At 39.9% G+C, this 15767-nt stretch overlaps 1 protein-coding gene across 2 annotated transcripts; it reads right to left on the minus strand.

Moving 5' to 3' along the window:
• Window positions 1-80: 80 nt before the first annotated feature.
• On the minus strand, window positions 81-6781 carry LOC138981094 (uncharacterized). Of its 2 annotated transcripts, none has more exons than XM_070353938.1 (6): window positions 6333-6781; window positions 4372-4547; window positions 2822-3000; window positions 2234-2369; window positions 1686-1885; window positions 81-1244 (listed from the first exon to the last, which is right to left on the minus strand). In XM_070353938.1, the coding sequence occupies exons 1-6, from the start codon at window positions 6724-6726 to the stop codon at window positions 1229-1231; spliced, it is 1101 nt and encodes a 366-aa protein (XP_070210039.1). In that variant the 5' UTR covers window positions 6727-6781; the 3' UTR covers window positions 81-1228. The 2 variants fall into 2 exon arrangements, with proteins under 2 accessions (XP_070210039.1, XP_070210032.1); XM_070353931.1 differs by having other exon boundaries at window positions 1753-1885; window positions 6333-6778.
• Between the last annotated feature and the right edge of the window lie 8986 nt (window positions 6782-15767).

Here is a 15767-nt window from a genome sequence, read left to right on the forward strand (position 1 = left end):
TAAGAAGATATTAAATACCACACTAAACAGAAACAATGTCTGCTTTTTCACTGCAAAAAATACACACAAAACACAGTAAATCTGAGTGAATTGTACGTATTTTATTCTGCTCCATGCAATCAACTGGGAGGTAAATTGTGACTTTATAAACTCGATAAGTGAAGTTTATATATATTTCATTCTTTAGAAACAAGACTGGTTTACTGTAAGTGTCAATACTCTTGTTTTGGTGCTTAAAACTGCCAACATAAATTATTCCAGATTCCTTTTATAAATGTACATGTACTTCTATCCAACCTGAAGGTAACATCTTAAATCCCCAGCAAAAATGGCATCTTTTTTCTGCTTCTCGAGGTTTAACAAATATTCAGCGAAAACAGTACCGTACTTTCCGGGTCATAAGGCGCGACTTTTTTCCTCGAGTTCGACCACTGCGTCTAAGCGCCTAATCCGTGTATGAAATACGAAAAAAATCAAAGAGACCGCTTGAGTACCAGTCAAACAACTTGTGATAATGCATGTTTCAGCTACTAGGTATTGCCCTGCCTTTGATCTGGCCGCACACACAGATTTCCACTCTGTTAAACTCGGTCACTGACCGGTCACTGACCCCGGTGCAGGAAGTGTTTCCTCTCTCAGATATGACAGGGGAACCACCTCTCATGGCAAAAACTGGGTCATTGACCCCTGGGAAGAAGGTCCTGTCTATAAACAAGGCCACCCAGCTATCACAATGCCTTTGATCTGGCCGCACACACAGACCACACATATTTTCACTCAGTTAAAGTCGGTCACTGACCCCGTTGCAGGAAGTGTTTCCTCTCTCAGATATGACAGGGGAACCACCTCTCATGGCAAAAACTAGGTCATTTTGGTGCGCCCTATCGGCCCCCTGCGTCCAATGGGTGACTGGATTACAATTTTTTTTTAAAAGAAGGGAGTGCGTCTTGTATAACGAAGCACCTTGTCACCCGGAAAGTACGGTAATCATCATAATTAAGACACGTAGAAATAATTATCGTATTGAAAGACACTTATTATCAAAGACTTAGTTGGATAAACGTCAGCTGGTTCAAGACAGTGAACAAAAACTGTTCCTTCGACATTTTCAAATCTTCAATTCGTCCTCCTCATCTTGTTCCTAAATCATTAATCTTTTGGATTGAAGGAGCCCAGGAAGCTGATGCTGATGTCAACCTCTAATGGCTTCACTTCAGCGGTGTACGTCTCACTGTTGTAAAGCACTGCAACAGACAAGACGAGAAAATGTTTGAAGATGATACATCTGCAATAGAAAACATGTATCCACATAACGTGTTTATCTTTTTAAGGACAGGACTGATGTACATTGATATGGTTTTGAAACACTACAGGTACTGACAATTTTAACACAAGCAATATGAAAGAAATTTTCTCAACTCGTCTGTGTTAGTTTGGGCTTAATTTTAAGTTCCCCTTTTACTCATTTGTATTTGATGTTACATACTTTGATGAACAGAGCTTTTGCATGCTTATATATTGCTTAGTATTCAGTAACTGTTCGCTACACATAAGAATTCACCAGATTTACAGAAAGAAATTGAAAAGGCAAAAAAGCCATGTTTGGTTTTCTTCTTAGTCAAGGTTACAGTGAGACTGCTCTTGGCTACATCATTATCAACCCCCCACACACCCCCTGCGCTCACCTCCAGCCATCCGCCACCACAACCATTACCAAGAAGAGAGAAAAAAATCCAGGTTCTTGATACATACATAGGTCTTGCATCTCCAGGGTGACAGTAACAGGTGGACAGTCACTGCCACATGTACTAGGAGGACTTAGTGTGACCTCCGAGGACCCTGAGCCCTGGGCGTACCAGTTGAAGGAACTCATCATACTGGGCGGCTGGCAGACAAAAGGAAAAACCTATTGTTTACCAAAATGAACAGTCTCACAAGACAACCACATAATTCCCAACTATCTTAACGAAACACAACAGACAGGTCCTCTTAGCACCGCAATGACACAATTCGCAGCTGGCACAGTGTAAAGCAAACCACAATATCAGCGTTAGCAAAAGAAATAATTATTGTTCACTCCTCTAGCAAAATATTTCGCAAACCACATTGTCAATGTTGCTAAGTAAAGCTAATCTACACTCCACAAGCAGACAATTTGGTCTGTTACAACTTACATTTTTGCTGTTTAAGTTTTGTTGTAAGTTATGCACCCAACAGTAACTATCTCACTCACCAGGTGGAAGCTTTTAGCTTTAGGTCCTGTGAGGAATATGTGTTTCTTGATAGCCACCTCCGCTTTAGTCCCCAGCACATCTGGTCTGGGAAACACCTTTCTCATGACCTGGCTGATGGAAGCCTGTTTTGACAGCCTGTACACACAGAGGTAAGTTATGTCAGCACTGACAGAGGAGAAAATATCAAGTGGCCATATTATGTTGTAAAACTTTGTCCATTAGATGTTCAGCAACGTCTGTTTTCAGAGACGGACGTCTGTATTTAGAGTGCATCGAAGATACTGAGGACCAGTGTTTTGCAGACTGGTCCTGCTGATGCACACATCTTAATATCCAAATTCATCACTGTACACACTGCCAACAAACAATTAATAGAAGAGCTGTACCTTATCTGATTCAAAACAGTCTGACTTCTACCACATTAACTGGGTTTTTTCATGTCAAAGGAAAATAATGTCAGCTCAAAAGAACAAACTTAAAGATCAAAACCATTTTAGACCACGATTACAACAACTTTGAATGAAAACAAAACTAACTCAAACAACAAAAAGCATGTACTTATTTCAAAATTACAAAATTATTCTTACCAAAAGAAATGGAAGTCTGGCTGTGCAACAAGTTTTTCTTTTACTCCATCTTCCAGCAGATCTGTGACCTGTGCGGCCCACTTGAGGTTTGTTGATATTCCCAACATGTGCTGCTTCACAAAAGGGTTCTTGGACAGGATGCTTTGAAAGGTCTCAAAGGTCACCAGGGGCCCTTTGCCCTGCAAGGAAACAAAGAGATAATGTGATTTCCAAAAGCATCCTCATACAGTCAAAACAGTATGGAGAGCTAAGATGGCTGGGCTCGGCAGTTGCAGGTTCAGTAAAACTTCAAAGAAACAACTCCTCCCAATAACTACACCTCCCGTTTTCCAACTAATTTTTTTTTCAACTGATGCATCTCACATTGTAACTGCCCACAATATGGTGACACAGCCGGACAGCTATTTGTGCACTGAGTTATCAGCTTGATAGTATCCCATGGGCTGTGTTTGAAGAAAATAATTAAAAATAATTAAGTCATTTTTCATATCAATTTTCATCAGAATATTTTTCATGATAAAATTTGATGACCGTATTTGACGGACTACAAGCCGCGACTTTTTAAAAAAAAAAATCGCATTGCGGCTTATAAAAAGATGCGGCTAAAATGTTACCTAAACTTGAATAGCATTCACCTAATGGAAATCGCCGCGGATTTTCATTTCGCTCGATTAGCGATTACCGGTACTTTATTAGCTCTCTACTCAAAACTCGGCGCTTTTCTCTTTCTTTCGCGAATCTTCGTTTGTCAACAAGTCGTCGTGACAAGATAGCGTACAGAGAAACACCGGATGTATCAGGATCTCGCGCGCGCGAGATTTCGGTTTTTTGTGTCTCGCGATAGTTGGAGGAGCGAGAGCCGCCATGTTGTGTTTTCGTCTGCTCGAAATGTGCGCAAAAGTCGTAAATCATCCCAAAAAAGCTTATTCCGGGCGGGACTACATGTGTGTGTTGGTTACAAATTGTGTGTGTGATATTTTTCTTCAAACTTTTTCACTTTTCTTCTTTGTTTCACTTGTTTATTCTCGGAGCCGATTTCGCCAAATACCGTACTTTCGTTTGCGTGGTTGTTTTGATTGATTGACACGATCTGATTATATTTTTTTCGACGGCGGCTAATATAGTGACGCGGCCTATACGTGGCTCGTCCCAATTTTTTTGTTAAAAGTCGGGGGTGCGGCTTATAAAACGGTGCGTCTTGTAATCCGTCAAATACTGTAAGTGAAAATGGAAGTGTGGTTACAGTGACCTTATCTACATTCTACTCTATTTTTTTCTGCCGACCTTGAACTTTTTTTCCGTGCATTGTTTTTTGTACAGGAAAAGATACAGACTACACCCACACACACTAATATTATATAAGAAAATACGGCCAGCCTGCAGACTTACTGTACTTGAGAGCTTTTCACACAAAAAAGTTTCCTACCTACCTACTTACTCTTTTTTTTAATCTATTTTTTATTTTATTTTACAGAATGATTACCTTAACCATCACTTTTTGTGAGGCCTTAAGTCCCAATACTGTGCACTAGCAAGGTTACAATAAATACCTTGACCAATATAGGTTCGGTGAAGGCGGAAAAAGGAAAAGGGCCCTGTTTGAGACTATCAGCTGTAAACTGCATTGCTGCAGTCACATTGTTGCAGTTCTCACAGATGTGGTCGCCTAACATGGATTCTTCATTGAAGAGGGGGTTACGCACAAAGCAGTCCCTCAAGAAATACTCTGAAACATAACACAACATATTGCACTAGTCTACTATGCTTATAATTAATGGAACACATAATTTAAAACAAAAATTTAGACATGGGAAGTAGTGCTTTACTTTTGGGGGAAAATAGGGAATACCATACATGTATGCACCTATATAGCTGTTGCTGGCCTGCAAGTACGACTAACTACACAACAATAAAAATAAAACCTGTACACATATATGAATGATGATTTGCATACATGTATGGTAATACAATTTCTTTTTTTTTTTACATTTCATTATTGGCACATATAAGCGAGTACATAAGTTGTGAGCAGACCATTGGCCAATGTCTTGTCGGTAGCGCACATAAATTAGGTTATGCATGGAGTTACGAACACGTAAAGCCTACGTATTCCGTAGCTCCGCAAATGCGTAACTTGGTGGTCACTACGCATGCCGAGTCGTTTGCGGAGTAACGAAATACGTAAAGAGCCAACGCTGAGCGCATTTTTAGAGAAGGGGTAAGCCCGGGAAGTCATGTCTAACTAAGGCCCCCCCTCCAAAACAGTTGTATGTTTCTGGTAACATGGCTACAAAAAATAGGGTAGGTAGGTAGGGATTTTTGTTTTTGTTTTTTTGTTTTTTTGTCAGGGTAGAAAATAACTATACAGTGACGCAAAGAGACTGGACTTACTATACAAAGAGAAAGACAACACATTACAAAACAAATGAGACAAAAGGGATGCGGGGTTATCCCCCTTGTGTCGTCTGCCGTCTGTTACTTTCGTTTTGACGCTTTTTTTCTTCTTTTTTGCAATAAAAAAAAGTCTAGGGTCGGCGGGAAAAAACTAGGTAGGGTCGGATGACCAGAAACATACAACTTTTTTTTGTGGCCTAATGACGTCAAAAGCCTACATGGAAGTCTATTAGTCTCGGCGATACGGAGAAGAGACTGTGCCAAAAGGTGACGTTTTCATGTCAGTATGTCCCAAATGACATCACCAGTACATTTTTCATTCTATCTAATCTGTTTTCGTTCTATTTTTTCTAATAACATGCGTTAACAATTGATTGCCAACTGGAATGGAAGAGCACAAAAAGTGTAACTTGATATGTAGTTTCTCTAGAGGGAAAAACATCTTCCACTTTCATGTCAGTGTGTCCCATGCAACATACATTTGCCAAACAGCTATGTGCAAGTAGATTATTTGTTAGTGGTATAGAAAATACTGATCAACAATTAAAGTCAGTTTTCACATTCATTTTCTACCTATTTCTTATTTGTTTATTCTGTTGGCAATGGTGAAATGTCAGCAATCGTGTGTCATTCGGGACAGTAGACATGACACCTGACCTTTTGGCACAGTCTCAGAATTCTTTCTTTTTGGGTAGTTTACGTCAAGATGTTGTGTTTGATTACGTAAGACAGTATTTGTTTTGTTCTTTATCACGTTGTCGAAGATGGAAGAGCTCTCCAAAGCACCGCGGCGGAAATTTTAGTGAAGTTGAAATCCACACCTTGCAATAAAAAATTAAGCAAAGCAATGAGGATTTGTTCAGCAAAATCCGTTGACGCCTGAAATTCCACAGCAAAAGCATCCGAAAATACAACTGCCCGCCAATATTCTCAGCCACATATTTTTTGCAAATGAACAAACCATGCATAGCTTTCTCCCAAAATAGCCATGTAAAACTAAAAGTGACTTCACGTACTGAAAAAACTGTTGTTGTTATTCATTGAGTGTAGTGAACCTAATATGGGGCTAAATCGAGAAATTTCTCAAACCATATGGGTTGATCCAAACATGGCTTACCATATAGATTGAACATGTCATGCAGTGGTACTGTGACGAGGCGCAGACCCCGAGTGATGGGATACAGCAAAGGATTTACGAGCTGACTAAAGCGATGATCAATCTCATCGTTTTGCAAAGCCAGAGCTCCGATTCCAATCAGCACCGCCAACACACCGGCAATCCACAGGAGAATCCGTATCTTGGGCCATGACCGACGAGCAGCGAACTTCAGACGTGTCGTTCTGGATGCAGTTGTTTCTGGTCGGGGCAGGTCTTTGGGGTCGACCGACATAGCTCGCTCGATGCATTCTTTGATTTCGTTTTCGCTGAGGCCCCATTCTTTGCCTAGCTGCCTAAGATCGGCGGCATTATCGCGAAAATATGCCAGCGTTTCTGCAACTTCCTTGTCCATCTTGCCTTGTTGAAGCTGTTGCCAAACTGCCAACACATCAGTCAAGGGGAATCACCCTAACAAGAAATGTTGCGACTCATATCGTGATCGGCGCTGTTCCTGAAATGATCTGCGCTTTGTTGGAATTCCAACAATGGCCACCATTGACATTGTAAGAATTCCAACTTTGCGCTACGCGATTCTAGAAATGTACCGCGCGCATAGTGAGAATTCTGCTCTTTCTTAGAATGCGATGTAAAATTATACAAGTCATGTTTGCCTATATAGTCCAGGCATCTTAGCCACTTTAGTGAAGGGAACGTTGAAGTGACAATGACTAGGTTTAAAATGTCCCTTATCAGAAAGTTCAACCTCAGTCCTTTGATGTTTATTAAACACATTTTCATATAAAGTTGGCGCTTCATATGGAAAAGTGGCTTTGAAATTGACCCTAATCCTTCTTTGGGCTCTGTAAATGTCGTTTGGGGCTATGGTTGTAAAACGGTATCTACTGGTCACCCCAATGTATAAACTGAAAACTCTTTCTGCACCAGAACACGCAGAAAGGATTGTATCTGCCTGATGTCTGATGCTTTTCAAAATCCCCAACCACTAACACCTTCAAAACGGACATTAACTGACACTGTTGTTTTTCCCTATATAATCCTTACTATTTTTCCGAGACGTCGTCCTGTTGTGTATTTAGCTTGCCACAACCTCATACATGGTCCTAAAAGTTAAAGTTGAAGAAAATACTAAAGATAAATGAACAAGCTGACGCAGTGTCATTCGCACCGTGAATCCCCCCATGGGAACATACTAAAGTCTGGTTCCAAATAGGCTCAATTTCCTTCTATTTCTTTGTATTTCTGCCTCGTAGGGGTAGGGGTGTTCAAACCAAAGGCACCTTTAAACCAAAATTCAAATCACACATCTTACAATACTAAGACACTCAGCAGTGAAAGGGTGTCTGCTGGTAAAAAATTCCAAACAATCCTAAAAGTACTTCACTACTAAACGTGCTTTTAAAAAGAGCCGTTATTTTTCCCTCTATAATCAGTATTGTGTTTTCTGCGAACATGTAGTCTATTTAGATGGTTGTCATGTGCACATGAGTTGCTAAAGCGTTTTCAGTTGGGCATATGTCGAAAAGCAAAGAATTAGCCCTTTGAAAACCATCAGAACTGTCACACAAAAATAACATTTACCTATCTCACCAACTGACCAAACATAGGGCTTTTCCTTATGTATTATGTATTGTCGTGTTTTTTGTAGCATACTTGTGAAAACAGCCACCACTGTTGTAAATGATACTTTAAAGAGCATTATTTCATTTTTACAGTTGAAGGACAACCTGGACTGCCGTATATTACAGCTGTTTTACAATCAGCCAAAATTTTCTTAACAAACGTATGTTAAGAACAACTCCCATAGTGAAATTGAAGGAAAACAAAGTGAAAATCCCCCTGCCATAGAGGAGCTAAAGAATCAACAATAAACGACTGCATGGATAGCTTGATGCACGAATGCATTGCGGACATGTTTGTCTCCAACCAAGAGAAAGTTCCAAAAAATCCCTTTTGTGCTTCTTATTATACAGTGACGTCAAAGACAGCCTTTTCTGCTGTTCATACATTCAGGGGTTATGGTTACACTAAACGACGTAGTTGTAGCCATACTGCCATCCAGATTTATTTTTTCCTTGCGAGCAGTCACAGGGTGTTTGTGCTGTCTGCCAACCGTTAGATGACCCCGCCCAAGTCTGTTAAGGGACCGTTTGACCGTTATAGAACGCGTCTTTTTGATTTTTTGGCACAGTTGGAAACGGTTGATTTTTATCCCTACCATTGTTTCCAAACATTATATAGGAATGTTTTGTGAACAACGGATAATAGCTGCTACTCGCATGTGTAGCAAAAGTGAGCGTACATACTCACCCTGGTCGTCCAGCCGTTGTCCGTTGCCCGTCTTTATCTGTCTGTACTGAACATTACCTTTGGATTTTTCTCGAACGCTATGAAGTGAAGAAACACCAAATGTTGCAAAATGTTGTATGACCCCAAGAGCTCAAAAAAGATACTTGAGAACCTTGACCTTACCTTAAGGTCAAGGTCACAGGGAGAATGAATGTGGTCTAAAAACTGCAAAATTTCACATTGTGCCAGTTTTCTGGAAAACAAATTAAAAACAGCGGGCTTAGTTTTGTATGGTATACAAGAAAAAGAAAGCCTTATCTTCTGATACCATTTTGGTTGACCTCGCTTCAATGTCAAGGTCAGAGGAGCCCTTCAAAGTTGAATTGTAGACATATTTTGATGTGAGCTTGCCCCTTTAACTTTACTATGGACGATATCTCTTACAAACTTAAACACTGAGTGGGGCGTTTGTTAGAATTTCATAGTGAGCCACATCTGGTCACATATCGTTAGGGTCAAGGTCACATTGACCCCTATGAAAAATGTGACCAAGCCGGGTAAAGAAATCCATGTGTCTTGGTAAAAAATCTTAACAAAGCAAAGCCCATGCGACTCTCATGCTTGACCTTTGTCTTAAAGTGACCTTGACCTTCAGGTGACCTTGAAGGTGAAGGTCTAACAACTGAAGCTGGCAAGGACATTGTACACTATTAGAACTGGTTTACAGATTTTTCCTACCAAATTACACATGACCTTTGGCCAAGGTCAAGATCATCAAAGGTCACACATCACAAGGCTATCAATTCAAGACATAGGAAGCATAAACATACTTATTGGCACTTTCTACAAAGAGACATTGTCACTTTTAGTGATTCAATTGCCCGTTTCAGTCACATTTCATAAGGGGCAAAGTGACCTTGACCTTGATGATATGTGACTAAATGTGGCTCAATATCAGTATATAACATGTGCCCCACACAATTATGAAGTTTGAAAGATTTTTTTCATAGTTCAGGGTCAAGGTCACTTCAAAACATGTATACAATTCAACTTTGAAGGACTCCTGTGACCTTGACATTGAAGCGAGGTCAACCAAAATGGTATCAGAAGATAAGGCTTTCTTTTTCTTGTATACCATACAAAACTAAGCCCGCTGTTTTTAATTTGTTTTCCAGAAAACTGGCACAATGTGAAATTTTGCAGTTTTTAGACCACATTCATTCTCCCTGTGACCTTGACCTTAAGGTAAGGTCAAGGTTCTCAAGTATCTTTTTTGAGCTCTTGGGGTCATACAACATTTTGCAACATTTGGTGTTTCTTCACTTCATAGCGTTCGAGAAAAATCCAAAGGTAATGATTTGTACAGACAGATGAAGACGGGCAACGGACAACGGCTGTACGACCAGGGTGAGTATGTACGCTCACTTTTGCTACACATGCGAGTAGCGGCTATTATCCGTTGTTCACAAAACATTCCTATATAATGTTTGGAAACAATGGTAGGGATAAAAATCAACCGTTTCCAAATGTGCTAAAAAATCAAAAAGACGCGTTCTATAACGGTCAAACGGTCCCTTAACAGACTTGGGCGGGGTCGTCTGACGGTTGGCAGACAGCACAAACACCCTGTGACTGCTCGCAAGGAAAAAATAAATCTGGATGGCAGTATGGCTACAACTACGTCGTTTAGTGTAACCATAACCCCTGAATGTATGAACAGCAGAAAAGGCTGTCTTTGACGTCACTGTATAATAAGAAGCACAAAAGGGATTTTTTGGAACTTTCTCTTGGTTGGAGACAAACATGTCCGCAATGCATTCGTGCATCAAGCTATCCATGCAGTCGTTTATTGTTGATTCTTTAGCTCCTCTATGGCAGGGGGGTTTTCACTTTGTTTTCCTTCAATTTCACTATGGGAGTTGTTCTTAACATACGTTTGTTAAGAAAATTTTGGCTGATTGTAAAACAGCTGTAATATACGGCAGTCCAGGTTGTCCTTCAACTGTAAAAATGAAATAATGCTCTTTAAAGTATCATTTACAACAGTGGTGGCTGTTTTCACAAGTATGCTACAAAAAACACGACAATACATAATACATAAGGAAAAGCCCTATGTTTGGTCAGTTGGTGAGATAGGTAAATGTTATTTGTGTGTGACAGTTCTGATGGTTTTCAAAGGGCTAATTCTTTGCTTTTCGACATATGCCCAACTGAAAACGCTTTAGCAACTCATGTGCACATGACAACCATCTAAATAGACTGTTCGCAGAAAACACAATACTGATTATAGAGGGAAAAATAACGGCTCTTTTTAAAAGCACGTTTAGTAGTGAAGTACTTTTAGGATTGTTTGGAATTTTTTACCAGCAGACACCCTTTCACTGCTGAGTGTCTTAGTATTGTAAGATGTGTGATTTGAATTTTGGTTTAAAGGTGCCTTTGGTTTGAACACCCCTACCCCTACGAGGCAGAAATACAAAGAAATAGAAGGAAATTGAGCCTATTTGGAACCAGACTTTAGTATGTTCCCATGGGGGGATTCACGGTGCGAATGACACTGCGTCAGCTTGTTCATTTATCTTTAGTATGTTCTTCAACTTTAACTTTTAGGACCATGTATGAGGTTGTGGCAAGCTAAATACACAACAGGACGACGTCTCGGAAAAATAGTAAGGATTATATAGGGAAAAACAACAGTGTCAGTTAATGTCCGTTTTGAAGGTGTTAGTGGTTGGGGATTTTGAAAAGCATCAGACATCAGGCAGATACAATCCTTTCTGCGTGTTCTGGTGCAGAAAGAGTTTTCAGTTTATACATTGGGGTGACCAGTAGATACCGTTTTACAACCATAGCCCCAAACGACATTTACAGAGCCCAAAGAAGGATTAGGGTCAATTTCAAAGCCACTTTTCCATATGAAGCGCCAACTTTATATGAAAATGTGTTTAATAAACATCAAAGGACTGAGGTTGAACTTTCTGATAAGGGACATTTTAAACCTAGTCATTGTCACTTCAACGTTGTTCTCTAATATGCTTGGACTAATAATGATCCTTGTCGGTTAAAATGCATTGTTAAGCACCAAACCTACCAAAGTTTAAAAGAAAGTTTGATAACTTCGGCGGACAACACTGATCAACGACACATCCCACTCGACCAAAACGAACCAATTTAACGTCATTTTTAACGCCATATATTAAATTTACAACAACAAAAAATACAACAAGAATGTTCCGATAGAACTTCTCAATGGTAACTATCGATTGTAATGATTTTTACTCAGTCTTAATTGTGGAGAGCATAGTTTATTGTGGTTCACACTATATAAGCTCTCATTGTTATTGTTATTATTATTATTATTATTATATAATTATTACACGCACACAGTCTGTCTGGACTGCAGAGACAACGTTACTTCCCTTTACTGAGTGTAGGCTCTTGTCACTGCATGGTCATCTATAGGCTCTTCACGTAATGTGCACGTCAGTCTGTGCGCTTTTGATGTGATTGATTGTTGCAAAATGTTGATTCAAATTAAAGATTATTTCAGTCTGTTGTAACATACTAACGTACTATAACACTCTACTCTGGACAAAATCTCGAGGCATTAAAATAGATCGAGACAACAGCAGCTAGCTAGCTGCATGCGCTGATTGTCAGAGAATTGTAACACAGTTGACCCCCCCTCCCCCCACCCCCAATTTAAGACTTCCACTTTATAAGACCTTGCTTTTTCATATACCTTATGCATAACCTTAAAAAGGGTATACTTTTTGTGCCAGTTGAAGGGTTGCCGTTTCTAGAACGAGGCAGCTCGTTTTCGGAAATGCGGCTCTTTGTTGAAAATCAAGCGAGGTTTCGGGAAATCCTGATTATTCCAACTCTGCCCAGGATTCTCACTTTGCGTCTAACGAAAACATTGTTACTAGCGTGACGTCTCGATAGCTCAGTGGTCAATCTTTATTCATTGTACCTGTTTCTTGGAATAGACAGCGCTTTTCCCGTAATCAGATCAGCTGGGTAGCAGCTAGCTTGTCGATCGATGTTCTGTAAAATTGTTGACAACAAACCCTTCCAGTCTGGCTGTCACAGACTAGCTAAAAGGGCAGCGATGAGACTGCCACTGACAACCCCGGCCCCCGGGCAAAAAAAACCAAAACTAGTCGCGTAAGGCGAAAATACAACATTTAGTCAAGTAGCTGTCGAACTCACAGAATGAAACTGAACGCAATGCAACGCAGCAAGACCGTATACCCGTAGCATCGTCAGTCCACCGCGCACGGCAAAGGCAGTGAAATTGACAAGAAGAGCGGGGTAGTACTTGCGCTGAGAAGGATAGCACGCTTTTCTGTACCTCTCTTCGTTTTAACTTTCTGAGCGTGTTTTTAATCCAAACATATCATATCTATATGTTTTTGGAATCAGGAACCGACAAGGAATAAGATGAAGGTGTTTTTAAATTGATTTGGACAATTTAATTTTGATAATAATTTTAAAATTTTTAATTTTCAGAGCTTGTTTTTAATCCAAATATAACATATTTATATATTTTTGGAATCAGAAAATGATAAAGAATATGATGTATGTAAATTTGGATCGTTTTATAAAAAAATTTTTTTTTTACAATTTTCAGATTTTTAAACTCACTCATTAGTTTTTAAGCCACCAAGCTGAAATGCAATACCGAAGTCCGGGCTTCGTCGAAGACTACTTGATCAAAATTTCAACCAATTTGGTTGAAAAATGAGAGCGGCGTGACAGTGCCGCCTCAACTGACTTTCACGAAAAGCCGGATATGACGTCATCAAAGACATTTATCAAAAAAAGGGAAAAAAACGTTCGGGGATTTCATACCCAGGAACTCTCATGTCAAATTTCATAAAGATCGGTCCAGTAGTTTGGTCTGAATCGCTCTACACGCACGCACGCACGCCATACACACACGCACACACATACACCACGACCCTCGTTTCGATTCTCCCTCAATGTTAAAACATTTAGTCAAAACTTGACTAAATGTAAAAAGATGAAGAAGAAACGTGGGCAGGCTCACACACACACACCCGCCCAATCAGTCAGTCGAGCAAACACACACACACACACACTGCACACACACACACACCGTGACGGCACAATGACTGCACACACACACACACCATAACGTACTTGATGCACACACACGCACGCCTTAAATTACCATGCTGACTGTTGACTGCCGCCTGACTGACAAACTTACTATTTCCGTCCCCAGTACCATATACTGTAGTGACTATTTAGGACATATGACGTGATTGTGTCAGATTATGTGCTAAGAATATTTCCATGCACTGGTACGGGTACCCGGCCACGGTCATACTAAAGCTCGAGGATCTTATTTTTGAGGCACGGTGTTCTTTCCGTCTCAGGGCGAGCGGTAAACCTGCAAACCTGGCCATACCGTAATGTCCCAGTGACATTTCAAGTGCAATCCATTGTGTATGACTGAAACTAACCCGGCGCGGCCGGATTGCCTGTAGCGCAATAAGTAACAAGTCGCGTAAGGCGAAAATACAATATTTAGTCAAGTAGCTGTCGAACTCACAGAATGAAACTGAACGCAATGCAACGCAGCAAGACCGTATACTCGTAGTCCACCGCTCACGGCATAGGCAGTGAAATTGACAAGAAGAGCGGGGTAGTAGTTGCGCTAAGAAGGATAGCACGCTTTTCTGTACCTCTCTTTGTTTTAACTTTCTGAGCGTGTTTTTAATCCAAACATATCATATCTATATGTTTTTGGAATCAGGAACCGACAAGGAATAAGATGAAAAGTGTTTTTAAATTGATTTCGACAATTTAATTTTGATAATAATTTTTATATATTTAATTTTCAGAGCTTGTTTTTAATGCGAATATAACATATTTATATGTTTTTGGAATCAGCAAATGATGGAGAATAAGATAAACGTAAATTTGGATCGTTTTATAAATTTTTATTTTTTTTTACAATTTTCAGATTTTTAATGACCAAAGTCATTAATTAATTTTTAAGCCACCAAGCTGAAATGCAATACCGAAGTCCGGGCTTCGTCGAAATTACTTGACCAAAATTTCAACCAATTTGGTTGAAACTTAAATGAGGGCGTGACAGTGCCGCCTCAACTTTCACGAAAAGCCGGATATGACGTCATCAAAGACATTTATCAAAAAAATGAAAAAAACGTTCGGGGATTTCATACCCAGGAACTCTCATGTCAAATTTCATAAAGATCGGTCCAGTAGTTTAGTATGAATCGCTCTACACACACACACACACACACACACACACACACACACGCACAGACAGACACACATACACCACGACCCTCGTTTCGATTCCCCCTCGATGTTAAAATATTTAGTCAAAACTTGACTAAATATAAAAACATAGACCTATAAAAGGTCCCTGGTAAAAATAAGTAGTAGGCGAAGGCGTATAACTAAACTAACTTGAAAGGTCAGCACATTTCTCCGAAAAAGGCCCCATTTATAGAGGTTTTAATGTCATGGTACGAACAAAACTCCATTCTCTGCAATTTTTGGTTTGTACTCGACCGCTCGAACCAATAAAACACAAGTCATTCTTCAATACGGAAAAAATAGAACGCGAAGCTGTCTTCTTTGGTCAGTGGTGCAATACTGAATTTCAGTTGCACAAGTTTGTGGAGACCCGATGTCTACCACAAGTGAAATACTAATTCTTAATAATTATTAGACAACCTGTACAAGAAGGACATCTTTTTAGGGCGGTTCAAACTTGAAGAGGTTTTCGAAAAACGGGTGCAGCAAGTAATACATAGTATTAATAAAGTAGATGTGTACTGCCGGGCAGTACATACCCCAAGCGAAGTCGTCCATCTGTGTGTACATGATTCTCTCTCTCTCTCTCTCTCTCTCTCTCTCTCTCTCTCTCTGTCTTAAAATGTGTCATCGATGACGTGTTTTCATACTTGCTAATGCGGCAGGCTAATCATGACGTCAAATTGAAACTTCTTGAAGTCTCTCAGAAAGGGACATGAAAACCATGTGGGGGTTACTGGTTTGGGCTGAAAAAAAACCCAACTCCACCTAAAATTCAAGCGCCTATGGGGCTGAATTATGCAGCATAAATTGTGAAACATCAGGATA

This window comes from Littorina saxatilis, linkage group LG1, assembly GCF_037325665.1.
Source record: "Littorina saxatilis isolate snail1 linkage group LG1, US_GU_Lsax_2.0, whole genome shotgun sequence".
NCBI classification, from domain to species: domain Eukaryota; kingdom Metazoa; phylum Mollusca; class Gastropoda; order Littorinimorpha; family Littorinidae; genus Littorina; species Littorina saxatilis.